A 26,653-nucleotide genomic window follows, 5' to 3' on the forward strand; every position below is an offset into this window, starting at 1 on the left:
GGTGGGATGAACAGTTTTATTACCGGTATCTCTTTTTGGGTGGCAAATTAAGAAGCAGCCCATGTGTGGGGCTGCCAGTCAGCAGGACGGGGTCAGTCCGGGGAGCAGAAGGAGCAACATGCTACAGGCCTGGTGGCTGGGGACACACATGTCGGTTTGGCAGCACCGCGGAGGTGAAAGGCCTCCACCAAGCAGCGAGCCCGTGTGGGTCCGTCCGCAGGGCTGCAAGCAGGGTCCGCAGTTGGGCTCGGTCAGGGGACTGCAGCACTCCCTCAGTCCTTGCTGGGACCCTGCACCGGGAGCCAAGCAGGGTGGCTGTCCCCAGGGGGGTCTCACAGCCAAGGGAAGCATTTTGAGGGGCGAGATCCCATCCTGAGCTAGTACAGAGGTTTGGGCACCTGCAGACACTGGGTACGTGCACAGCCCAGAGGCCACACGGAACGGGCTCTCGGTTAAGGCGACAGACGGTGGTTCTCCCCCCTTGGGGGAGACTGCAGGGAGGGGGACTGTAGGGAAAGGGACCCTCTTTCAGTCCCGGCCATCCCCTCGGGCAGATGACACACAGCGGACCAAGAGGGACCTCCAGCAGTGGGTGGACATCCCCTCGGTGCCTGGGGGTCCCAGCGCAGATCATCCTCCACGCCACGGGGACACTGTGTGCTGCCAACCCATGTCAGCAGGGATGGAGCCACGGGAGATGCTGCCAGCTGGACACAGCGCCCTGTGCTGCCCGCAGCCCCGGCAACCTGCCAGGGAGATGGGGAACCTCTCGGCCAACTTGTACAGCGGGTGCTCTGGCCCTGCTCACTCCCTGCACCCTGCCGCAAGGGCGGCATCCTCCTCCCCGTGTCTCAGGAGCCGCAGAAATTTTGTGGAGCGTGGAGACAAGACACCTCCAGCCTCTCTCCCGCTGCACGTGGAGGGTACACACGGGTTTTCATATCCCGCAAAGCCGCTCCAGCCCTGCGGGATGGAAAAGCACGACACGGCTTCGATCAAAAGGAGGGAAAGGCAGGTAGTAAAGAGAACTAGTGGTCTGTATTGCTGTGACCGCCACAGTCCCTCCATACTGGGACCCAGTTGGCCCACAGGGAAGGTCAGAACAATTTGGGGCAGGCACAGGGGGTCTCCTGTTCCCTCTGCTAGAGTCTGGGCTCAGAGAGAAGGAGGAAGAGGGAAGAAGGCTGGGAGGAGAGGAACCAGCTGTGGTTGGCAGGGTGCTCCGGCGAGCCGGGCTCAGCAGCCCAAGGTACTGAAGAAGGCATTGGCTTCCAGGAGCAGGCCCTTGGCATAGACCCGCAGGGTGTAGAAGAGAGTGACAAAGTCCTGAGTGCTGAAGAGGGTGTCAGCCAGGGCAAAGGCCAGAGTTGAGGGGATGAAGCCCCGGCCGTACTCCACCATCCACGTGCCCGCGCTCCACTGCACCGACGTGGCCTCTCCTGCCTGGTGCATGATGGTGTCCCCTGCCAACACACACAACCAACACAGCTCCCAGTGGCTGCCCCACACCGTGCCCAAGGAGGAGACACGTGGGATCGGCACCTGCAGGACTGAGCACCCCAATCCCTCCCCAGTCTTGCTCACTTTTCTCTTACTGGCACCCACTGATATACTGGGATGCGCCCCTGGGGACACAAACTGCCCCATTCCAAGCTCCTGGCTTCTGCCAGCTGGAAGGAAGAGGCTCTGGGACAGCGGAGGACCAGCCCACAGAGTAGCTGTGCCCCGGGACGTGGATGCAGCCCGCAGCGTGCTATGGCTGCCCGTGGCTGCTGTGGCTGCCCGTGGCTGCTGTGCTTACCTGGATAGTAGATCTCACTTCTGGTGGTCCCTTCCTTCCACTGCCGGAAGGTCCCCGAGATGACAGTGTCAGAGATATCCGCCCAGTACCGACCTGCGGGAGGACAGACGGCACTGGCTCAGTGCATCCCTGCCACGGACAGCTTAAGACCTCAGGTCTGAGCCACAGGGCCTCAACACTCTGAGGAGCACAGCTGGGTCCGGCACCCAGGCTGCCCGTGTGACTGGCTATAACCCACCAGCCTGGGCTGCTCAGTATCCTTAAGCCTCATTGTTTCCAGCGTATTTGGCATTCACTCCCTGCTTGAAGCACCGAGAGATGTGATGCCTGTCACCGCCTGCCAGCTGGATGCGGAGAGTCCTGGCTACACGACATGGCACGCACAGGGACCCTCAGTCACCGCAGGACACCACGGGGGCTAGTCCCCATGTGGAGGGCATTTTCCAGAATCATGTGCCCCGTAAAAGAAGCAGAGCAGCGAGTTCCTGCCCCAGGCACACCAGGGCCAGGGAAGCCAGACCCGAACAAGTGGAGTGGAAAGAGCTCAGAGAAACACCCCATCCACCAGCCCTGTCACCCCGCTTACCTGAGTGGCCCACGGTGTCGACAGCTGTGCCGAAGAGCAGCACGTACTCGGTGAGCGAGGCATGCAGGAGGCACATAGAGCCCATCCACCCGCCTGCATTCACAAACACCCACTGCAGGTCCTCATCTGGCAGGATGTGGCCCGGATGCTTCTTCCGTAGCTCCACGATGATCTTGGAGAAAGCCAGCTCGTGGTCCAGTCCTGCAGCAGCAGGGGTCACTGTGAGTCCCTGGCAGGGAGCAAGCTCTGCCAGCCCTCCCCAGATCCCCTCCACAGCCACAGGGTCCCAGTACACCTTTAGAGGGCTCTGCCTCGGGAAGATGCCTCATCTCTCCAGCCTTAAGCCCCCCCTGGCCGCTGATCTGGCCCCACTGCCTACATAGACGGCAATGGAGGGTGCACAGCACCGAGTGCTCCAGCCCCACAGCCCACGCCACGTACTGGGCTATATGGGGGACCCGAGCAAGGTGACAGCCACCCTACCCCAGTGACACGCAGCCCTTCCGCTGTGACTGAACACCCTACAGGGCCAGAACCCCCCTCTAGCCCTAGCTGGGGGATCGCTTCTGCCCCTGACCCACCTGGGGCTTGGTCCCCCAAGCTATCCCAGCCCCAGCACCCGGAGAGCCACCGTAACCCCAGCTTCAGCCCCAACCGCGGTGGGTGACACTGCTGCCCCCGTCCCCATCCCTCCCTGACCCCAGCCCCATTCCCCCACCCACCTCCCCCACGATCCCGGGTACCGATCCGTTCCCGATCCCAGCCCCGTTCCCCCCGCGATCCCGACCCCCCTGTACCGGAACCTCCTCCATCCCGCGTCCCCGCTACAAGTCCCTCCCTCCCCTGCCCCGTCCGGAAGGCCACCCCCGTCCCCACGGCCGTCGCGTACCCGCGTGGTGCCGGGCGAGCTGGGCGATCTCGGCGGGGGTGAACTCGTACCGCTTGGCAGCCAGCCAGCCCCGCAGCCCCTGCAGCACCAGCGCCAGCGCTCCCAGCGCCAGCCCGGCCCGCAGCGCCCGCCGCCCCGCCGCGCCCCCCCCCATCCTCCCTCTTCCTCCTTCTCCCCCTTTCCCCCCCGCCACCGCTCCCCCCCACCCCTCGCCGCCCCGCCGCCGCCACCGGGACGGGGAAAGGGAACGGGAACGCGAGCCGGACCTCCCCCGCCGCGCACACACCATGCCCGGCGGCGGGTGGCCCCTGCGCCGGCGCGGCGGGGGAGTGGGGAGGGGCCGGAGCGGAGGAAGGCGGGAAGGGGCCGCGCCAAGGGCGTGGGGGGCGGTGCCGCCGGGGCTTCCGGGAGCGAGGGGGAATGGAGGCGGCGGGGGCCGGGGAGGAAGGCAGCCGGTTCTGTGCCAGCGGTACGGGCGGGGCTGCCTCCGTCACCGGCAGAGCCCAGCCGTGGCCTGGGAAGGGGGAGCTGCCCAGAGGGGGGCTGGGGGTGGCAGCGGGTTCCGCCCCCTTCCCCCCCCAGGCGATAGCGACAGGGCGGAAGGGGTGAACCTGTGGGCCATGAAATGGGGCGCAGAGCCTCTTGCAGGGTTACCATGGAGGGGTCCCAGCGCCCCGCGTCGCTGCCGGCCTGACGGCCCCGCTCTCTCTCCCCGCAGAGCACCAGCACGCTCGTTACAACCCGCTGCGGGACGACTGGGTGCTGGTCTCGGCCCACCGGGTGAAGCGGCCCTGGCAGGGGCAGCTGGAGAAGCCGCCCCCCGAGGATGTGCCCCGCTGGGACCCCAACAACCCCCTCTGCCCCGGGGCCACCCGGGCCAACGGCGAGGTACCACCCAGGCGTCTGGGCTCCCCCCACCACCCTGTCCCCCTCTGATCCCGTCTCTCGCCCCGCAGGTGAACCCCCAGTACGAGGGCACCTTTGTCTTCCCAAATGACTTCCCCGCGCTGCAGCCCGATGCTCCCGAGCCTGGTAACTTATGGGGGACAGCAGGGTGCTGGGGACTCCCAGACTCAGGTCTTGAGGGGGCTCCAGGGTGGCCTGGAGAGGCACGGGTTCCGCCCCAGCACTGCCTCCCTCCCTGCTCTCTGTCCTGCCCCAGGTGACAGTGATCACCCGCTGTTTCGAGCGGCAGCAGCTCGGGGTGTGTGGTGAGTACCCCCATGGCTCCGGGGGGTTTGTGCTACGATACTGGCCAGGATCTGTGGCATGGAGCCAGACTGAGCCCACTCCCCTCTCTGTGCTGCCTGTTGTGTGCACACCTGCTCTGTTTTGGGGACATTTTGTGGGTCTCATCCTCCCCCCTGTTCTGCTACGACCTGGCAAGGCCGTGGGGCTCCCCCGGGGATGCCCTGCAGCCCCAGCTATGTGTGTGTCTCCTCCACAGCAAAGTGATGTGCTTCCACCCCTGGTCGGACCTGACACTGCCCCTCATGTCCCTGGCAGAGATCCGGGCTGTCATCGACGCATGGGCAGAGCTGGCGACCGAGCTGGGTGCCTCCTACCCCTGGGTGCAGGTCCGAGGCTGGTGGGGGCTTGCCTTGGGGGGATTAGGTGGAGGTGGGGGACTGTGGCTGGGTGCTCTGGCAGCACCTGGGCTTGGGACGCTCCTGACTGTATGCGGGTTCCCCATCCCCACCTTGCGCCCTGCTGAGCCTTTCCAGGAGGGTGCAAGGTTTTGCTTTCCTGCGGGATGCTTTCCTGGTGTGCTGGGGATGCTGTGGCAGCCCGCAGCCGGGACCTGCTGTCTGCACCTCTTTCTCTGCAGATCTTTGAGAACAAGGGAGCGATGATGGGGTGCTCCAACCCACACCCTCACTGCCAGGTGAGGCTGTCCCACTTGTCACCTGGCTTAACCGTGAGTCCCTGTGCGCGACCCAAAGACATCAACAGGCAAAAGATGTGAATGGGAATCCTCCCGCCCTGGTCCCAAAACTTTCCCCTGGTATCTGTCCTGTCACCTCCCGTGGGGGACTGTCCTTTGTGGCTGCCGCATGTTGGACTCTCCACCTGGTGGCAGCACGGACCTGCAGATGGGCAGTGTGGCCGTGGCACCCCTGTAGATGTGGGGTACAGGTAACCCAACCCCGTGCCCCAATGTCCCTCCCAGGTGTGGGCCAGCAGCTTCCTCCCAAACGAGGCACGCCTGGAGGACCGGACCCAGCGGCAGCACCGGAGCCAGCATGGCGTGCCCATGTTGCTGGAGTACGCTGAGCAGGAGGCTCGCCGAAAGGTGAGGACGTGCCTGTTGTCCACATGCCCTCCCTGGGAGCTGGATATATGCTGGGACCGGCCGCGCCCTGAGCCTGCAAGAGCGGGGCCTTGGGGAACGCCCATCCCCAGGGCGTTGGGGCTACGTGCATCCCCATGGAGCACCATGTCCTGCAGGTGCGGCTGGTGGTGGAGAATGCGGACTGGCTAGTTGTGGTGCCATACTGGGCCACCTGGCCCTACCAGACCCTGCTGCTGCCCCGCCGCCATGTCTGCCGCCTCCAGGACCTCCGTGAGGGCGAGAGGGACAGTGAGTGGCTCTGTACCCTGTCGGTCCCCATCCCGTGTCCTTTGGGGCTTGGCTCTGTGACAGCCTTGCTGGTGCTGGAGCGTCTGTGTCCCCTTGTGGTGTGGGGCTGCTGGGCTTGGCTTGCTGGGGGGACTGGCACCCCTGTTATGCCAGGACAGGAGGTGGGTGTCCAGGCACAGGTAGTACTGGTGGGGGGACTAGTGAGGAAGGGATGAGGAAGCACATGATGCCCTAACTTTTGGGGTGCCGGCTGATGAGGAATGGGGCTTCCTCCTGCCACGTTGGTCAGGCTGTCTGCGTGCCTGGGGAGGAGGGGATCTAAGAAGTGCATCCCTCCTGCCTGTCATTGATGTCCACCCAGGGAGGGGTGTGGAGGGTGACCCTCCCCGAGCCCAGCATGCTGCCAGCTTGGGCTGCGACTCCCTGGCATTCCCCCGCAGGCCTTGCCTCCATCATGCAGAGGCTGCTCATCAAGTACGACAACCTCTTTGAAGTCTCCTTCCCCTACTCCATGGGCTGGCACGGTGAGTGGCATGGCTGAAGGACTGCTACGACCCTCTCATTTGCATCCCTGTCCCTTTCTCGGGGCTTATGTGGCGGCTCCACCCTGGACAGGAGCCCCCACGGGCCCCTACCTGGAGGAGGACTGTGGGCACTGGCAGCTCCATGCCCACTACTACCCACCGCTGCTCCGCTCTGCCACTGTCCGCAAGTTCATGGTGGGCTACGAGATGCTGGCGCAGGCGCAGCGGGATCTCACCCCGGAGCAGGTGAGCGTGGCTTGAGGGGGATGATGAGGGGCTATGGGGACCTGTGCCAGGGCTGTCCCTGGGACCAGTTGCTCTTTGCCCCTTGTGCTGTGCCATGCAGGCAGCTGAGCGTCTGAGGAGCCTTCCTGAGTTGCACTACAAACGGAGGGACAAGGAGACGACGTGATGGGAAGCGATGGAGCTAGCCCTTGGCTCTGCTCGGTGAGGCCAAGGAGAGGAGTCAGCTGGGGTTGGTGAGAGCTGAAGCCTGGAAACTCGTGTCGCTTGTGAGCCCTCTGATCTCCCAGCTTCTTCTGAACCTTGTAATAGCTGGGCCCAGCTTGGGGACTGGTTTTGCCTGTTCAGGAACCCCATTCCTAATCCTGTGGCATCCCTGTGCAGGTGGTGCTGTTCCTTCTGTCTCCTTCCCCATCCCAGGCTGCATCTTCCACCTCCGCAGCATGCTTCTACCCCCACTAAAGGGTGTACCCTTCCTACCAGTCCAGTCTTACTGGTGGGACTGGGAGCGTTACCTGCGCCGTGGAGGGGCACAGCCTCCCTGGCCAATAAAAACTGGAAGTAAAGCGCCTCTGCTTGTGCCCTTGTGGCTCTCGGCCCTGGGTGGGAGGTTTGGGGGCTCTGATGGGGAGCCCCAACTGCTGCAGGGGGGGATAACCCTGTGGGCTGCAAGGCGTGTGCTGGCAGCCCTGCACCATTAGCCGCTGTCCCTGTCTCTGCGTTGCCTTCTCTTCCTCCCTGGGGGGAGCTCTGAGCCTGTCTCTGAGCGCTGCAGGCTCCTGGAGGGGAGGGGTTAATGCCACTCAAGGCTTATCTAGCTCCTGGGAGAGGGCTGGGGCCTGGCAAACTCGCTGCATGGAGACTGCTGGCTGGGGTGCCTGAGCCTGGAGCTGCTTCTTTTCCTCCTCTCTGCCTGGGGCTGCTGGGCTGCAGCCCTTGTCCTGCCTGCCGCGGGTACCAGGGTTACCATGCAGGGCTGCTGGGATGCAGTGAGTGGCTGGTTCAGCGCTAGCCCGGGGGCTACCAGGGTGTCCAGCTCGCCTCACGGTGCTGCTGCCCTCCCAGTGCCCACCCTGTGGCATGGGGCAGCAGCAGCCTGATCCCTGGGCTGGGCTGGGGGGATGCCATCACTGGCCCTGTGCTCTCCTCTACACCGCAGCCCCTTCCCCTGGGGCCGTGGAGGGATAGGTCCCAGACAGCGATGCCCCACAGCATCGGAGGGTGGGAGGGGGATGTACCCAGCACATGGAGCTGAGCACCATCTGCCATCACACTTTCACACAAATATTTTTTTATTTGTCACTAAAGAGCGATTCTCATTACTCCTTAATGAGGCCCCTATCCTTAAGTCCGTGAGTGGGCTCCTGGGGGCTAGAAATATCTTGCAAGGAGAGAATTGTTTTCCTCCTACCTACAGGATCACAATTTGTGGCCATGCTCCCCCTGCCCTGTCTGTGCATCACTGCTGCATCCCTACCTATGGGACTGGGGACCGGGAAGAGGGCTCAGCCAGCGTAAGGCTCAGAGCCAGGCTGGATGCTGGCCCCATCCTCCTCCCCAATCACCCCAGAGCCCATGCACTGTCCCACCACCCAGCCTCAGGGCTCCCTAGGGTTTTAGAGAGGAGGTTTTTGGGGTGACTCTTGAGCTTAGAGCCATCATTATACGCAGCATCGCCCCGTGTGGCATGGAGGGTGCCCAGCTCAGAGTCTGGCCTCTTGCAAATTGATTTCTTCCCTCCTGGGACAACTGGTGTCCATCTGGGCTTTTTGACTGTCCTTATCGCAGCCAGCATCCCTTCTCATTGCAACAAGTGCCTTCGCACCAACCTCACACCTGCCCGGGTATTTCCCAGGGCCCTGGGAAAGCGGCAACGAATTGGCTTAAATGTGGGAATCCAGATTGGGGTAATTAGCTGCCGAACCAGTTGTAACGAAGCTAGTCATCTCCCTGCATGCGCAGTTAGCTCTGATTTAATAGCCCACCGGCTCCCAGCCTGGGCTGCAGCGCCTCGGCCCGGGGCCATAAATGAAACTCGCAGTAAGTCAAGCAGTATTAAACTTTACAGTCGCTGTCTTTAAAAACAAGGCGCTCTCTCTCTAATAAATCAGAGCAAGTGGGATTGTAAATATTGAGGCAGGATCCATATTGCTTAATTAAACAGCGCCTAATGAACAGGCTGTTTGTTGTGTTGTGATTTAGGATGGAGGCTGGGGAAGACTACGTGTGCCGAGGAGTGCTGGTACCCGTGCTGGGATGCCCTCCCTGGCAGGTAGCGGCTGCTGGAGTTTAGCTGCTGCTAAAATAGCTCAGACACAGCCTGAGAATTACTTTTTTTTTTTTAATAATAAAAATTAAATTTCTCCCCCCAGAAAACCACCTAAAACATTCAAGGTGGAAGTCAGCAGCAAGTGGAGGAGGAGTGGAGGATCCAGCTAAGTGTGAGAACTGGACCCTGCCTATGCTGAGCCCCCCTTTCCTTGCAACAGATCCACTCCTCTTGCCTCGATGTTTTTGGCTTGTGAGGCAGGATGTGAAAAGCTGGGAGGGAGCACTGAGCCTTTCCTGTGGCGTGAGGAGGCGTTGGGCTGGTGCCGATGGGGCTGCTGGTGATGCAAAGGCATTTATAGGAATGGCTGCCGTGCTGTAAAGCCCCGAAGCCTTTTTATATTTTGGTAGTTGTGGTCCAGTCATAATTAAGAAGTGATTTACGGTGAGGAGATTAAAAACATCTAGCTGGGTGCGGGATGATGGAGTGGAGGGGCTGCGGGGCACCTGGTCATTGCTCCTGGTCTGGAGGCATCAAAGGGAAACTGAGGCCTGTTGGGATGCTCTGTAAGGATGTGCCTCGACGCTGCTTCGCTTCTGCAGGGGAGCTGCTGGAGATCATGCGGGAAAAGTGTCCCTGTGATGGGGTCACCCTTGTCCTGAGCCCCTGTCCACCAGCATCAGGGCACATACGCCCTCCACAATCCCTGCGCTCAGCTGCCTGGGAGGGCGAGCGGGGCAGGCCATGCGAGGGGAGCTGAGACAAAGCTCAAGCATGCAGTTAATGTGTTAATAATGCATCGAGGTCCCACAGAGGTGTTTGCTCTCTCTGTGGAACGTTAATAGGGCTGTAAGGGATTAGGAAAGGGCTGTCGTACTTCTGTGCCAGGCCAGCATGTCCTGTGCTCTGGAAGGAGCAAGGGCTGAGCCTGGTGGTGGATGTGGAAATGTAGAGATGCTTGAAGGGAAATGGCCAGGAGTTTAGTGTCGTTTCCATCCTGTTTTCTGATGCCATGGAAACAAATGGGTCAGACTACCAAGGGATGTGGTTTCCTCAGAGCTGCTGGGGCTTTGGCTCGACTGAGACAAACCGATGTGCTCACATGGGCTGTAGCAGTGCCTGTCTCCATTGTTACCCCTGTCCTGCGTGTTTGTGACACCCAGAGCATTCCCATCTCAGACACTGACAGGCCATGGGCAAGTCCTGGGATGCTGTGCAGGATGCTGTCCTGGTGCACGGAGACCCCTTTGGCACCAGCAGTCAGCAATGGAGGGTGTACACATCCTAGGCAGCTGCCAAAGGCTGCAGAACCGCAGACCGGCTGCAGATCCTGCGTCCCCAGTCCTGCCCACCCTTCTTCCTCTCCTCCCTGCCTTCCACTGCAGGTGAGACAATAAATATTGAGCAAAGGAAGTTAATCTGTGACCAGAGTGTTTTAACCAGAAAAAAAGGTATTAGTGCGGGCCTCCTGGCTCCTGCCAAACTGCAGTTTTACTGTCCCTCCTGGTACTGGGTTTATGGCTGTCATTTAATTCCAGTTTTACTGTTGTTTTTGCCCTTATCGTTGAGTTTCTCCTTGCCTGTTGCTGCCTGCGACTGAATGGGGCCTTTAGGAACATAACAGGGAAGAATTTAGTAAATTTTTAGGGAGGAAGAGGGAAAGGAATGGAGGAAGCAAGGGAAGGAGGAAGAGAGGAAGGAAGGATGAAAGGAGGAAGAGAGAATGAGGAAGGAAGGAGGGGAGGGAAGGGTAAATCCCTCTCATTTCTATCTAGAAGATACCATCAGGCACTTAACACGAACACAATTAAAAATTTTAAGCAGATGCTAAACACCCTGGTGCCCTGCAGCAGGTGGCTCTGTGCTGCAGGGAGATCTGCTATGCCAGAAGAATGAAAAACAAAACCCAAACCCCTTTTAGATCCTGTCTTAGCTGAACACACAGGAGCATGGGAGGAACCTCTGGGGCAGCAGACAGCACCCACCTTGTCCCGGGCTACCGGCAGCATCTCCCCTGGGTTGGGCGGCTGCCTTGACAGCGACTTTGCTAAGGGCTGAGACCAGTAGGAAACAATTTTGGTGGTGACATGCCCATGCCTCAGCCAGCTGGTGTTTTTTTCTCTGCTGATGGTCACTGAGACTTCCCTGCAAGGTGTTTTCAGAGCTGTCCGGGACTGCATGTTGTGGAAGGGCTGCTGGTCGCAGGTGGACACAGTGTGCCTGGATGCTGCCTGCCAGCAGCTGAGAGCCATGGGTTCAGGAGGGCAGCCCCGGGGCTGGAATTTAATTTGTTAATCATCTGAGACATGCAGGTCATTAAATACCATCACAGTGCAGCATCCATGTGGTCACTGAGCAGTGGATTCCCTGGGAATTCCCTGCATACCCGGAGCTGGGGAGGCACCTTGGGGCTCATCTCCCAGCAATGGGGACCTGCCGTTACATGTGGTTTTGAGCCTCTCCACCACCCTGGGATCCCATCCCAGGGTCAGAGGCCTCTGTTTAGAGCAAGGAGAAACTCATGAGGGTCCAGATTCTCACTGGATTCACCCCAAACGTAACGAACTGGGGAAGGAGAGGAGCAGACGGGACTGGAGGCCAGAGGGCTGGTCTGAGCTCGGGGCAGCTGACACGGCAAAAGGGGGTTATCCACCAGCGAGGGAGATGCTGGGAGAAGGCAAGAACACTTGCGGTGCCCAGGGTCAGTGTGACATCTAGCTGGCTTCTGACATGGCTGAGATTTGGCACCCTGGCTGTGCCTGGCACTCCAGCTGCCAGAGCCAGCTGTGAGAGCTCACAAACATCTGTCCCTGCCCGGTGGCCACTGGGAAAGAGAAATCCCCCTTCATCCTGATGTTCCAGAGAAGGAAGCTGTAAATTATTGCTTATTATGTTCAGCGATGCTGAAGAGGCAGTAACGAAGCTCTGGGAGCAGGGAGACATTGCAATGCCAGGATGGATCCGGGGTGGAAAGTCACACCTTGGGGTTTGCCTGGGTGTGAGGTGGTTCCTGGCAGAGGGAGAGCAAAGGAGGTGGAGAGATTCTAATTAGATGCTAATGGGAAAGCAGTGAATAGATCTCCAGCCTGCCCGGTGCCCTCCGGCTCCCTTGCCCAGCTCCAAGCCAAGGGTAGTCTGAGCCCTGCAGGGTACGGCCGGAGCCGCGATGAGCCAGCTGCTGCTCCCCATGCATGCTGCCACGCTCGATTGCAATAAAACATGTCGCCATAAATTCTCCCCAACAAAACAAAACCTGTCAGACAAAAGCTAAAAGTGCGTTTGGAGCCTGTTGGCTTTCAGCGTTTAATCCCTCACTTGTTTTGCATGCAACCATTTGTAACTCACGGCAGCTCATCCGCTCTATCCCAGTTATGTGCTTCGGGTGGGAGGCAGGACTCCTGGGCTGCTTGTCTTGTCCCCGTGCCTCAGTTTCTCCATGGCTTGAATGGGGATCAGGATCAGTAACACAGAGGCCAGGCCCCATCCACCTCAACTGACCAAGCAGTAGGACCCCACCCAGCCGTGCCAGCCCTGCAGATGCTCCTGGGTTGCTCAAGGACTGGTGTGACACCCTCGGTGTGACAACCTTATGATGTCTCTGGCTTGGACCTGGCTCCACAGGGTCTTGCAGATGTGAAGAAAACCTGTTCCAGCCCTGGGGCCGGCTGCTGCCCCGAAAGAATGCTGCCCGGCAAATTGCTGGTTTTGTGCACCCAAACTGCACACAATTAAAAAAATATTTAAATTTAAATTAATTTTAAAAATTAAAAGTTGAATTCTCACGTGGGTGAGGATCTGAGTGAGAGGAAAGCCAGGATGAGTACCTAGGATGCCAACTTTTTAACCCTTCCCTTCCTGCTTTCAAATTCCCCAGGGATCAGAGATGCTCAAAAAGCATCTGGCCGGTTCCAGCTGCTTCCACCATGCTTCGGTAACAGCAGGATTCTGCTCCATCACAGCCTGGCAGGTCCCCTCAGAAGCAGCTGGCACATTGGCATGTGAGAAAATAAATGACCCCCAGCCTCTGCTGGGGTCTAAAATTCCTCCCCCCGAGGACAAGCCGACGTATCAGGGACTTGGAATGATTATGATAAAACCTGCGGGACACCAAGGGCATCGCTATGATTTGTGCTGTCTAAATGTTAATCAGAATAATAATGCCTATTGAGACAGCTGTTTTAAAAGGCTGTAATGTCGGAGTAAAAATTCCAATAAAACTCTATTAGCCCTTCCTCGTTACACTAATGGTGCCTGCTGCTAAAAGCCCCCTGCTATAGACACCCGTATTAATGGGCTTATTACAGGAAATAAAATCCAAGGCTGAACATTACAGTGAAGCCTGATTAATTCAGCAAGGTAATCTTTTTTTTCTTCCCCCTTCTCTCTCCCTTTTCTTTTTCTCCCCCTCGTTATTTAATGAATGTGCTCCTTGAAGTGCCAACTTTTGAGCTTCACTTGGAGTTTGGTGATGATTTTGAACTGTTTTTGTTCACAGAGAGATGAATCTTTGTGCAGGCTCCCAGCGCAAATTAGGGGAAAGGCTTCTCAGACACCTCTGTCAAACTGAGGAAAAGAGTAAAAGCCGCCAGGCCAGGAATGAAGATGCTGGGAGGGGGAACAACGGATAACCCGCGGGTGATCCCAGTGTGGTGGCTCTTGGGCCTGACCAGCCCTTTGCTTGTCTCCACCCAGGTGCACAGTAACACTGGCTGAGGGGAAGTTGCCGAGACTTGAGCAGCTGCCCTTCGCTGCTCCTTCCCATCCTTGCTTCTTCTGATTTCTCCTCTTTTGATGCCACCTCTGCCCAGGGCTGCCCAGGGCCCAGAGATGTGTCCAGGTTTGCTGGTCCCACCCCAAATTCTGCGTGGTGGCACCATGTGGCATCTGCTGAGGCTGGCACCTCTGGCTCAGCCCAACCTCAGCATGCGCCAAGAGGAGAAACCCACCGACAGACACACCGCTATTCATCCAGGCTATAAATAACTCCCATAAAAATCCTCTTCCCAGCCTTTTTGTTCTCAGCCAAACCCTGCCAATGGGAAAGGAGACGGCATCTATTTTATGGGCGGCTGGAAGCCGGCTTTGCATTTTTCTGGCTCACACAATCCCACAGGTACCCTTGTTTCTTTTCTTTTTTTAACAGCCTTTTGATTCATATTCCCCCCAGCCAAGTTTAATTACGGCTTCGGCTCCTGCTGCTGGGGATGGGAAGGGGAGAAGGCAGCTTTGCCCGCCTGTGGCAGGGGCATGGGGCGAGAGGGAACGAAGGAGGGACGGGAGGAAGGAGAGAAGGAGGGAAGGCAGGAAGGAGTAGGCAGGCAGGAAGGCAGGCAGTGAAGAAGGAAGGAAAAGGAAAAGGAAAAGGGGAAAAAAGGGAAAGGGAAAGGAGAAAAAAAGGAAAGGGAAAGGGAAAGGAAAAGGAAAAGGAAAAAGAAAAGGGAAAAAGGAAAAGGAAAAAGGAAAAAAGGAAAAGGAAGAAGAAAAGGGAAAGAGAAAGGGAAAGGGAAAGAGAAAGGGAAAGGGAAAGAGAAAGGGAAAGGAAAAAGAAAAGGAAAGGAAAAGGAAAAGGAAAAGGAAAAGGAAAAGGAAAAGGAAGGAAAGTGCAGCACAGGTGTGTGCCCGTCCTGGGAAGCCCAGAGCAATGCTCAGGTCCCATCCTGGGTAACGACTGCATTTACCAGCCTAACTGATTTTTTTTTTTAATTAACCATAGCAAGAAGCTGTGAGCACCACGAGCTTTCAGAGTGGTCTGGGGATGCTGAGCGATGGGCTAGCAAAGTCTGATCTTCCTTGATCTTGACTCTTGATCTGTTGCAGTCATCGCCTTCGAGTTAAGCACTGGGGCCAATGTGCTAAGGGCTGTAAAAATTTGATTTTGAGGTAGGGAAGTTGAATTGCACCGGAATAAAAAAGATGGTGGGATTGCACAGACCCTGCCAAGCAATCTTCGGGGGTCTGCAGACAGGGCTGGATCTGGGGTTTCCCTCTGGGGATCTGTGAGCTCTGTGCCTTGGGAAATGGGGTGTCCTTGGACCGAGGATGGCTGGAGCTCCCCACCCCACCTGTGCCCACCGTGTCTGCCAAGGCAAACACCCCGTCCACAGCAGGGATCTCTTCTCTCCCATACAATAGTCACAACTAAGACTCACTTACCTGTCCTTCCCGAAAGTAGATGCCTTCAGCATCATTAGTCCCTCAGCTTTTCCTGGCTAAGTTCTTGCTGTGATTGCTTCCCCATCACACCCTTACCAGCACCGTCGGGCAGTGGAGGTGAGGGTCCCCATGGGAAACCCAGTCTAGTGAGTGGGAAGAGGGAAAAAATACACAGAAGGAAGGGGAAAAAAAAAAGACAAGGAAATCAATTTACTTGCAATAAAGCCTCTTACTGTATTAACTGCTAATCCACAAATACACAAACACACAGAGGGAGTCCTTGGAAGAAAGGCGTTTAATTAAGCTGTTTGCTCGAAGCTGGCTCTGAAGGGTCTGGCATGATGGAGGGACGGGCACAGCGGGACCATAGGGAGATGCCTGCCTTTCCCTTGGTTCGACGCCATGGAGCAGCGCTGTCCCCTCCATGGGGAAGCGGCCCCCCTGCCGACTACATCTGGGTGTCTCTGAGGGTCCTTTTGCCACTTGAGGGGGGCACATCTCCTGGCCCCTTGTCGGTGCCGGGGAGCTGACCGGTTGCCCTCCAGCTGGGGTGAGAACCGTTGGCATGGCGGGGCCATTTGCTCTTTCCTCCTTTCCTTTTCCTCGTGGGGAGGGGGCTGTGGAGACGGGGGCTATAACTCTTCTCTCCTTCCATTTGATCTGCCAGCAGGCTCAGCGGGGGGAAGACCCTGTCTCGGCAGGCTGCCCACGAGATAAAAGGCAGAGAGGGCCCAGCCAAGACATTTTTTCCACTGTTCCCCCCACCCCTTCGCCCCTTCCTCCATCCCTTCGGTTTTCTTGGCAAAGGACGAAACGGGAAAATGAACGTACTCCTTTCAAAGCCCTTCTTCTTTCAATATTGAACCGGGCCTGGATTCCCTTCTGGATGCCTGATTGCTGGCATTCCCACTCCCCACGCAGCCTAAACTGTAACAGCTGGGGGCTGGGGACGATATTGGGGGGTTGCGAGCATCTGTGGGGAGGCTGGAACAGAAAGACCAATCCCCTACTTCCCACCCTGACATCCGTGTTGCTCTGCACCCTCGGTGAGACCTGTTCCCCTGTGGGACCCTTGGCCCCATCACCAGCTTCTTCTGATGAAGCTCTGCTGCTCTGATATGTCACGAGTTGTGGGGTCTCTGCTCCCAGCCAGCGCAGGAGTTGAAAGACGTTTGGCAGTGTCCCTGTGTCCCACAAGGCCTGTACTGGAATGGGGCGTGGGAATCAGCTCCACTGTCCTGGGATGCTTGTCAAGGCTCGGGACTCCTGTCCTGCCCAGAGCTGGGATGAAAGCCACCCTGGGGAACCTGGCAGAGTGCAGCCCAGCTCTTAGTTGCTGCGTTGGATTCAGCTGAGTGTTTCACTTTAAAGTTTTCCAGAGATTTTCTTTTGATTGCACCCTTTTCTATTTGATTTTTTAAAAATATAATAATGATCTTCCATTTCCAAATGAAAAGTCATTTGGCACCTGGGGTGGGGGGTGAAAAAAAGATTTATTTTTCATTTAAAGCTGTTGAAACAGGATAGTTAAACTGTTGCATGTCTTTTTTTTTTTTTTTACCCAGAAGGTTTTTGGAAAGAGAAACTCCTCTGAAGTGACCTTTTCTTTGGAAGTGTTTTGATGAACCGGTATTTTGTGGATGAAAAAGCATTTCTGTCCAAAGTGACTCGCTGTTCTGGAGGGAAAGTGTAGGAGCAGAGGGGTGGTGGGAACTGTGGAGGGAGAGAGCCTGATTTTGGGATTTCTCCAGTGGTCTAGGGAGGATGCTTGGGGTGGCATGGCAAATTTGGTGCCAGGACCCAGGAGCTAACGACCAAGGTGGTGGGGATGGCTCTAGTACAGCAACGGTTTGGGGATGCTGATGGGCTGAGCCCGGTGCTGCGAGGCAGCATGGGAGGGGAGGTGAGATGGGGCAGCCCAGATGTCAAGCGAAGTGCTCCCCCACCTCCTCCATATCAGCCCTTTAACATCTCTCGTGCCTTTATTCCACTCCGTGTAACTCTCTGAGGAAGGAGGGCAGCCCACCAGTGAGGTCTTAGCTTAAACCTTCAATAGCAGCCACTTCTAATTGCTGCTTGAGGTCCTCCCAGGTGGGAGGATTTGGGATTGTGAAGGGGCAGCGGGGATGGAGGGCTGCAGGATGCCATCCACAGTGCTCTGCCTGGAAGGTTCTCACATTGGCACATTCCCCAGACCCCAGTCCTGGCAATGCACTCCTGCTGGGGCTGGAGAAAGACAGTCTGCCTCTGCTCTGGCATGGCCCTGTCTTACATCCAGGGTTGCAATAAGCTTTTCGGCTCTAACAGCCCGGGGGCTGAGCTGAGCATCCCCTGGGGCCACATCCAGATGCTCTGCAGAGCTGCTGTCCCCCCCCCCGCCCCCCCCCCCGGCCAGGGCGCTTGCCCTGCCGGTGCACCCCACACTGTCCGCGGATCTGCATCTTCTCGCCTGCATCCCACGTGCACTTGTGATGGATAAGACTTAAGGATGCCCCAGGAAAGGCTCTCCTGGAGGCAGCTCCCCTTCTTTAAACCCATTTGAGAGTCCTCATTTGCTGCTTTTCCGCACATCTCATGTGCCACGTCGATTTGCTATCGCTCTGGTTTATTAATCAGAGTGTCAGGCAGGGGCAGATCAAACGGCTTACAAGAGCCCAAGTACATTACAGCAACGTTATTATCTTTCTCCACCAAATTCGTAATCTCCACAAAAAATTAGAGCAAGCTGCTCTGACAAGCCTCATTCTCCATATGCCCCACGAGCAGGACCCTAATTATTTTACCTTTCTTTAACTCTTTATTAATCCCATCCTCCACCAGCTGTCTGTTATTTCACCTACGATTTACGCAGTAACAAAAAAGATTGACTTCACACATGCTTTTGAAATCCTGGTGCTCGCCAGCTGCCGATGTGGGACTGCTCTTCTTGCATTGCCATACCTGCCGGAGAGGTAGGCAGCTGCTTTTGGAGAGTCCTACACACTTTTTTGGGGTGATCTTGCCTGGCAGGGTGGCAGGGGCTGGGTATCGTTCCTGCGGTACCCAGCAGGTGGTGGTGATGTATTACGAATTCCTCCCAGCCTTTTCTTATCGGAGGCTTTTAATGTTTTATTTGGCTGCAGCTTGGCATTATCTATAGCTCGGGCTTTCAGAGGGGGCTCGCCACATCAGAAGACCTTTTTTTTCATGTTTGCTGAGCTGGACACAGGCAAGGCTGGCGTTTGGTGCTCATTCCCCTTTCTGTGCTCCCTGGGCTGTGCCATGTGCAGACTATATGGAGGGAAAACAGGCAAAACCTCAGTCATTCCAGCAAGTCTAGTTGACACAGTCTTTTCACTCTTTGATTGTGTTTAGTATCTTTCATTTCACATCTTTCAGCACTTTGCAATAGGAACAAAGAACACAATGTCTATAACGACGCATGTTTTCAAGGGACGAGCTGAGGTGATGGTGTCTGGAGGGAGAGGGCAGGGAAGGCAGGGGGAGGCTGGCCATGGGGCACGGGGGACCCCAGGTAGGAAGGCAGTGGGAGAGGGCTTGCTGCCCAGGGAGGGCAGGCTTGCCCCTGCCTGGGGTGTGCATCCCTGGGCAATGGGGACCTGCGTTTCTGCTGGAATGTTGCTCTCCAGGACATCGATGCAACCCTCCGGGAACACTGGTGTGGCCAAGGGGGCTGGGCTTGCTGCATCCCCACTGCTAACCTGGCACCAGGGGACATGGATCTCCATCCATGGTAAGGGGATGAGGAAAAGGTGAGAAGGAGTGGAGAGGAAGATGTAGATTACACCTCCTCTGCCAGCTGCTGGTATGGCTTTTGGATGCACCCGGTGCTTGGGAGACTGGAAAGCTTAGCTGTGGCGGGGGTGATGCTGTGGGTGTACGTGGGCAGAGAGGAGCATGAGTGGACTGGGAAGCTGGTGTGCCCTTGTCCACACTCCAGGGGTGACAAACAGCCCCACAGCTCTCACCCACACCTTCCAGGCAGCTATTGGGCCAGCTGTTTGCCTCTGGTGAAGAGACTGAGACAGACCCTGTGAAAATTCATTATTCCTCCCCACAAGAGCTGCACTCCAGCTGAGCAGTAAAGAAACCAGAGGAACACGCTGCAACTGGAAGTGGAGAAATCAGGAGCGTGGCTGCCAAAACCTTAGACTTCAAGTAGCCGAGGTGGCCAGAGGGGAGCTGAGGGCACACAGGCTGGTTGTGCTGGGCTGGAGCCAGCACGTGGCCAGAGTCTGGCTGGGGGCTGATGAAGAGCAGGGATGGCAAGGGCTGGCTTCAGCTCAGTGCTTCTGGGTTTGCAGCCAGCGGCCCATTTTGTCCAGGGATGCTCAGCTTCCCAGCTGCACCCCGTGGCTCTCGGTACAGACACAGCTGTGGGGCAGAGCACTCCATCCCACTGCCCTTTCAGTGTGGAAATACCCACAGATACCATGGGGATTTTTATTTCTAGGAGCCACCTACTCCCCTAGAAAGCCCAGAGGAGTTCCTAAATTCAGCATCCTGAATGACTGACACCGATGCCATTGCTCTGCATGGGAAGTAACAGATTCCTCTTTGCTTTTTACTCCTTGCCTCATTTACATCCAGGTGTTTAACTCTGACCTCGGATCAGTTTAAAGTTATCCATTTTTCCATGACAAGAGCCTCTGAGACGATGAAAAATTGACATGGTGTAATAGCAGAGAAGTGCCTCTGGATCTGCAGCCAATCTCTCCTGCGGTGTGGAAATAAAGCCCTCAAACACTGCAGAATAGCTGAGCAAATCTAACAGCCTCTCCATTTTTATAGGTATATATGTGTGCATGTACATGTGTGTGTCTTTATACACACGGGTATTAACATTCTCCACCCATTTCATTGCAGCATCTGGCTATCAGAAATGCAGCTTCTAAAGCTGGGTGCTAATGAGATATGTTTTTATTTGTCCTTGTTATAAAATAGGTATCTCCGTATTAACTTTGCAGGGCATTATATTGATGGAGGGCTGTAAACTTTACGGCAGATTTCACAACCCTGTTAAGTGTATCGTCTTAGGCTGTAATATCTAGCTGGGAAGACAAGTGAAACTCTCGAAAGCAACACATGCCTGGGGTGGTGGTGGGAAGCCCTGAGGAGGAGGAGGGGAGAAGTGATGCTGATACCTGCAGGATCCTGGGGTGGGCAGGAGGCTCCCCACCTCCTATGGAAAGGGGTTTGCTCCCTGTTCTGTGGCTGCTCCCAGAATCTCCCAGAGCTGCGTCTGGGCCAGCAGCGACTGCATCCCGCAGGTGTCTGGCCGGCTGCGCCCGAGGCTGTTTGCTCTCCTGCCCTCTGCCTTCTGTGTCCCCAGTAAATCTAATGTGATGCACACTGTGGCCGCTGGTCACAGATAACTGCTTAGCTTAAATCCCGCTTGAATTCCCTTGGCTTATCTGCTAAATGGGATCTCGGTTATAAATAAAGTCCTGCAGACATGGAGGCCTGTGTGGACAGCGGCTTGTTTGGCAAGGAGTTTTACGGAAGTTTGAGCAAATTGCTGGAGAGAAGCTGAGAGATAATAACAAGGGAAATGGTATTAAGCTGACATGTTGAGAGCAACGCTTCCTCCTCATCCCTCGGCTGTTAGCAAACCATCAGGAGAGTGCAGCTCTCAAGCAGACGAGACAACACTGGTCTCCGCAGCTCCAGCCCAGAGACCGCAGAGGTACAATGCCGTCCTGGAGCCAGGATAAGGAGAGGAAGGTGTCTCCATGTGTCCCTAGGGCTGTGGTGGGCAGGCAGGTACGGTTCTGGGCAGGGTGACGGCGAGCTGCGTGCCCACCGAGGCACTGATGCAGTGGGGATGCCAGCTCTCAGCTCCTGGTGGCTGGCTGCCACCACTGCTGGCTAATTGAGATGCTGATAATTATTAACGTTTCATAATTTAATTTTCTCCTCATTACATCCTCTGCCTCAACCTTAGTGGGGCTGAGTGCGTGTCTGCAAAGTCCTTAGGAGACGGAGCGGGTGATCCACACCCTTGCAGGTCACTGGCGAAACCAGATTGGATGCAAACTGAGACTGGATCAAAACCCCATTGCTTTGGAGACAGGGACCTGCAGCAAGGACCAGGCTGGGCAATGGGTTAGCAAGGCTGGGTCTGCAACGGGTGAGGAGAATTTGGGAAAAGGCTCTGGCTTATGAGTTCAGCATCCACAAAAGTCAGCCAGAGGGGCTGGGTGGGACCACAGGTGTGTGCAGGAGAAAAGCTCTGTTGGTGCCGTGTCTCTCAAGTATTGCACAGACACTCAGTGTTAAAAGGGGAAAACAACCAAACAAATTAATTTACATGGATATTAGCACAGGATAAACCTTGTGTGGGGAAATCAGTCCACCGGACAGGAGAGCTGATGGCTGTCTGGTGGTGATGGGAGTCACAAGGGTTCTTGCTGTGTCTTCAGCTGGGCAAGGAAAGACTTGCAAAACGTTATCTCACTCAGTTCTTACAATCTGTCTGGCCATGATCCTACCTGAGCCCCCAGCACATGCATAATTCAGTGTCTTTGTCACCTCAAGTACATGAAAAATTTCTCTTAAATATCTCGATTACACACAGAGGACCATCCTACACAACCATTCCTACTGACAACTTGCAAACGTCTTGTCTCTGCACAGGGTGGTCACTGCTGCAGCAGGGACCCTTTGAAGCTTGCCACCCAGGACAAAGATCAGCATGTTCAGGTACACAGATAGCCCAGGACCATCTGAAATTCCCACCTGGAGAGCTCTCCTGACAACTAGTCAGATACTTAACAGCATGGGTTTTAGGAACTTTCTCCATCCTTTGGCTTGCAAAATTCTTTCTCTCTTTCCCCTGTCTGGCGACAAGATCCCAGCAGGGAAGAGGCTTTCCTGGAGACTTGGAGCTTCGAGATGCTGCAGGGAAAGGACATTTGAGCAGATGTTACCAGCTGGAAGTTGGCACCAAGACCCTTCCCTGCTGAGCAACGCATGGTCCGGGGCTCTTTTGCCGAATTAGCTTTGGCTTGGACCAGATTTTCTCCAAGGCTAGAGGGGACAGGTAGGAGAGGGACTTGGCGGCAGGGAGCCTGGGCTGGTGGCTTGGAGAAACCCTGTGGCCAGGCGAGTGGGAGCCCATGGTGGTGCCAGCACCACCTGAGGTCACCTTGTCCCCAGGCTTGTCCTGGGGCTGTGACGTGGTGCAAATGGAAAACGTGAGCGGTGGACTGACAGAGGGCAATTTGGATAAAATAACATTAGGAGTGTCAAAGTAGATTTGTTTCCAATATGGAAAACACCTCCACTGGGATCATGAGGGAGACTTAAGAGTTGTTACTTTTGGAAGAGAGAAACAGTGAATTTGATCTGCGAACAAGCGGGAACTGGCAAAGCTGACAGCTTTTGCTCTGATTGCTTTGCTTCCTCTGTGCCGGGCTACGTCTCTCTCTTTTTTTTTCCCCTTTATTTTTTTTTCCTTTTAATTTATTGAAATGCTCTGGATCTCAATTCACTTTCTTTGCTCTTTATTTCTTATTGCTTTGGCTGAAACATTAAATCCCCGGTATGACTGGGATCAGGGCAAGAATAAAAATAGCCCATGGAAAAACAAACCAACCCAAGGATGTGAAAACAAGCTGCAGGGTTTCTGACATTTGGTTTTCATAGCACAGGGTGGGTGACTCCTGGGAGAAGGACAGGGACACAGGTATGGCAGCCCATGGCATGGAGGGCTGTTACCAATTCCTGCATGATGGCGTGGCCGAAGTGAATTAGTGGGCCACCCTCTGGCTCCTAAGGAGCAGGGTGTCTGCTAAAATTGGCCGCCTGACTTGATGGGCAGGATAAGCGAGAAATCTTCCTGCCAAGGGGTGAGGCCGGAGGTTTTTCCTGCAGCCGAGAGAGGGCCAAGAAGGAAGCCTTGCTGTGTGAAATGTCCTTGGAGAGCTGCAGGGGCACGGAGAAGTGGCTCCCAAGCGACCTCCTCGCCTGATGCTGCTTTCCCAAAAACGAGCATCCTTTGTCACAGGGGGAAACTAAGGCCCAGGGCAGTGACATCCATCAGTAGGTGGGGAAGGCTTGGAGCAGCACCCCACATTCCTGGGCATCAGCCGCTTTCCCTCTGTGCAGACAGCTTGCGTAGTCAATGTGTCACGTTAGTCCCCTCTCATCAGCCTGACATTTTGTAAAAAAAGGAAATTAAATCCAAATCTTCAAGAAGCCACTCAGGCTGTTGTCTGAGGCTTGTTTTTTTTTTTAAAAAAAAAAATCAAAGAAACAGATGTTTCTTTTTGATACTATAAGAGTTGCAGGGCTGGATCCTGCTCTTGCTTCCAGAGCCATGAATCCAGAGCAAAGCCGTGGCCCCTCCGTGGGGGAGCGGTGCTCCTCTGCATGATGGGCAGTGCCTGGCTCCCCTAAATTTTGGGAAAGGGATTTTCCCCTTTTTGTGGAACCTTACTGTTCATGGAATTAGTAACAGATGCATTTGCAGCCTGCTTGCCGTGGTGCTGCTCTGGGAATATTTCTCCTTCCTGATTGCTGTCGTGTCTACCTGGAAACGGGGCCTGCTGCTGCCTTAATAATGGGATTGAAAGTCTACTCCAGTTTCGCTGCGGCCTCTCTGTGGCTTGTGGCTCAGCTTCTGATTCAACAGTGCTTTGCTGGCACTCTCCACAGTTGCCCCTCAGAGAGAATCAGGGTGGCACACGGGACCTCATCTCACAGATTTCCTAGGGAAAACCATTTCCCAGAGGGACCCTGACACCTCACTCAACCTTAGCCTTTCATTCAACAGGCCCTTTCTTTTCACTGATTGTCTGAACTGAGACTAAGGAAGGAGCTCAGCAGTGCACAGGGCTGTACGTCAGTGGCAGATCAGCAATGGGGCTCAGCAAGGCCAGGAGCTGCGATACCTGGAGAGATGCTTGGTGAAGGCAACGATTTCTCATTCCTGCCTCCTCAGGACTCCTTGCCCTGCAAAGGGGGTAGGTATACCCCAGAAATGCCTCATCCAGTACCCAAGACAGTGCCCATCAGCAGCATCCTGCTTCTTTGAGACTCAGCATCTCGGGGGTGGCTGTTGGCTTTCTACAACCTATTCTAACACCTAATCTGGGAGAGACGAACCCTAATTTGGGAGGGATGTGCTACCCCAGAAAGAGGGAGCACTGTGCCTGATCACACTGCAAACAACGCTCTCCACACCTCCAGCACCCCAGACATCCTTACAAAGCCTGAGCTTCTCTGCGAGGATGCCAGCCACTTTTCAGTAAAGGTTTTACACGCCCTGATCAATACCCAAAGCCTCCCACTGCTCCAGGTATGTTAGGGCTGAGGTACGGGGACCGTAACTGATTAGGTGCAGAAAAAAGCTCTGGGCTGGATCAGAGGCATCCAAGATATCAAATCCTCTTTACTCATAAAAATACAAAAGCAAGAATCTCATCTGGCTGCTTGGCTGTGCTGAAATAATAGCTCATTCAGCAGGTGGAATTTAAGCCTAAAAGCTAACATTTGTGGTGTGTATTTATAACAGGCAGGCACAGGGAACCTGCCTACACTACATTTAATTTCTTTCACAAGATCCTTTAATCCAGGCATTACTGTCCAGGCAAAACTGGCACAAATTTCATTGCAGACATCACCAGCCATGCTGCTGTGAGCTGCCCAGCACTGGAGTTGAGAGTAGCTGTTTTAGCATTCATTTGACTTGAGGGCTCGGGCTAGCCGTGCCAGCCAGCAATCTCGCTCAAACTCATCAGCATGAGCTCGTTACCTCTAAAACCCAACAGCTCGCCTGCCTCACAGAGAGGAGGTGAAAAAATGGGGCACTGGGCTTCTCCGGTGGCCTATGCCTAGCATGCGCCCAGCAAAGCCTGCTCCCTCTCTCAAACAATATGTCAGCCTGCTGCGAACATTGAGCTTGCTGAGCATTGCAAGCTCACCTGCTGACCTCTCCTTCTTGTACTAAAAGACAGCGAGGAACATATTTATTTTCTCCATGCTTTCTCCATGTGTTTAGAGACAATTTTTCTCCCTGGCCATGGGCAACCTCTTTTCCAGGCAGCAGAATCTCCCTTGACTCAGTTCCTCCTGGTGCAGAGGCTGTCCCAGACCTTGAGATTGTCTCCATTAGGTCTTTCTGAGCCAGGAGAGCAGAAGCACACACGCTGTCCATCGATAGATTTACACTGCGGCAGGGTGGTGTTTGATGTTTTGCTGTTGTTTCCTAAGAACTGCTGCCGCTTCTGTGCTACCCCCTGTCACGTGGAGCAGCAGCACCCAGCTCACAAGCTTGGCAGTGCCCGAAAGAGTTTATTTCCATTGTGTTCACCAACCCCGCGTTTCCTTTGTCATTACATCGCTGAACAGTTTTGCCAGATCTTTTGGCAGCTTTTAAAAATCCGGTCACCTTAAACACATGATGCTGGCAGAAGATGTCTCACTGTCCATCTCCTTCCCCGGCTCATTCATGAACACACAGAGCAGTGTGGGTCCCATGCTCCCTTGTTGCAGGGCTCTGCCCCTCCACTGAGAAACCACCCTTGCATCCTGGCCTCTTTGCCCATTTCTGAAAAAACTTTCCTGCTCTTCTCCTTCCACCACAGTTCCTTTAAGGGTCATTTTGCTGCTTGTCTCCAGGTTTGTTTTGAGATGGGCTTTATCTTCCATAATGAGAACCTTTCCAGACCTTCTTGCACTTGTGTTTGGATAAAACTGGTCCTCTGCTTTGTCCTGCTGTGGCCCTGTCCTCATCTGATCATCTTACGGTCATGCAGAGTCTGCTGCTCCTGTGGCTGAAAGAGGGGCCCTTTGTTTTTATGGCCATGGCATAAAATCTTCACACTCATTTCTGGTTGCCTTATTGTGCATTTACATTTCATCTGCCAGAGGCTGTGCTCTTTTTTAATTCCTTAGTTGGACAAGTCTTCAACTTGTGAAGACCGTCCCCTTTCCTCCCTTGCCCTGTTCTTTAACCCGGCTGGCCTTTCCAATGTCTTTTTCTGCAAGGAGGAATGTGCCTGTGCTGACCTCCTCAAAGGGCATCTTTAAACAGCCCCCGTGCTGGCCCTTTATCTTGTTTACATTCTTTTTAATGGGCATGCTCATTGCAATGTCATTCCCTTTTCTCAAGTAAATGCTGACAGGGTGGACTTTTGCCATTCCTGCACGTATGTGATGGACTCGTTTTATGTGTTGTTTGGGTACCGTTGGCTCGGAGGACACAGCAAAGCGTTCTAGCTCCTTTTGTGGGCTCAGGGACCAAGTGCCCTGTGCAAAATCCTCAGAAACCCCACTTCAGCATCACATGGGCAAATGCTCTGTAAATGCTAATTTGGTTTCAAAAAGCCCTGAGAACGATGGTAGGAAGGGAGCCTGGAGGTGTCCTTCAAGCTGGAAATGGGCAGCAGTGCTATCCTCACTCCTCCCACCCCTCCTCCTCCCCCAGGAGAGGTCTCTTGCTCTCCTTTCTGAACCCATAGCTGTGAGAACGCTGGGGGTCCATGAGTGTCTGTCAGTGACCAAACACACTATGGGCACCATGAGGTGGTGGGGAGGGCAAGATGGGGCAGGAAAAGCTGGCTGAGGGGCATTGCCCTTCTTGTGGGGCCCTGCTGCATTTCC

General features: G+C 55.4%; 2 protein-coding genes across 3 annotated transcripts; one reads left to right on the top strand and one right to left on the bottom strand.

Annotated features, from left to right (window-relative positions):
• SIGMAR1 (sigma non-opioid intracellular receptor 1) lies at nucleotides 1-3,430 on the bottom strand. The gene is made up of 4 exons (XM_086770513.1): nucleotides 3,277-3,430; nucleotides 2,388-2,588; nucleotides 1,802-1,894; nucleotides 1-1,463 (listed from the first exon to the last, which is right to left on the bottom strand). Exons 1-4 carry the CDS (start codon nucleotides 3,428-3,430, stop codon nucleotides 1,237-1,239), a joined length of 675 nt encoding a protein of 224 aa, XP_086626639.1. The 3' UTR covers nucleotides 1-1,236.
• A 243-nt stretch (nucleotides 3,431-3,673) lies between these two features.
• GALT (galactose-1-phosphate uridylyltransferase) lies at nucleotides 3,674-7,191 on the top strand. Of its 2 annotated transcripts, none has more exons than XR_015261439.1 (12): nucleotides 3,674-3,745; nucleotides 3,995-4,164; nucleotides 4,233-4,308; nucleotides 4,439-4,487; nucleotides 4,724-4,853; nucleotides 5,105-5,161; nucleotides 5,447-5,569; nucleotides 5,725-5,857; nucleotides 6,298-6,381; nucleotides 6,473-6,627; nucleotides 6,728-6,860; nucleotides 7,009-7,191. XR_015261439.1 is itself a non-coding variant. In XM_086770475.1 (12 exons), the coding sequence occupies exons 1-11, from the start codon at nucleotides 3,697-3,699 to the stop codon at nucleotides 6,791-6,793; spliced, it is 1,092 nt and encodes a 363-aa protein (XP_086626601.1). In that variant the 5' UTR covers nucleotides 3,674-3,696; the 3' UTR covers nucleotides 6,794-6,828; nucleotides 7,009-7,191. The 2 variants fall into 2 exon arrangements, 1 of the variants encoding a protein (XP_086626601.1); XM_086770475.1 differs by having other exon boundaries at nucleotides 6,728-6,828.
• The last annotated feature ends 19,462 nt before the right edge of the window (nucleotides 7,192-26,653 follow it).

The sequence above is a fragment of the Chlamydotis macqueenii genome, chromosome Z (genome assembly GCF_036417535.1).
Source record: "Chlamydotis macqueenii isolate bChlMac1 chromosome Z, bChlMac1.mat, whole genome shotgun sequence".
In the NCBI taxonomy this organism is placed as follows: domain Eukaryota; kingdom Metazoa; phylum Chordata; class Aves; order Otidiformes; family Otididae; genus Chlamydotis; species Chlamydotis macqueenii.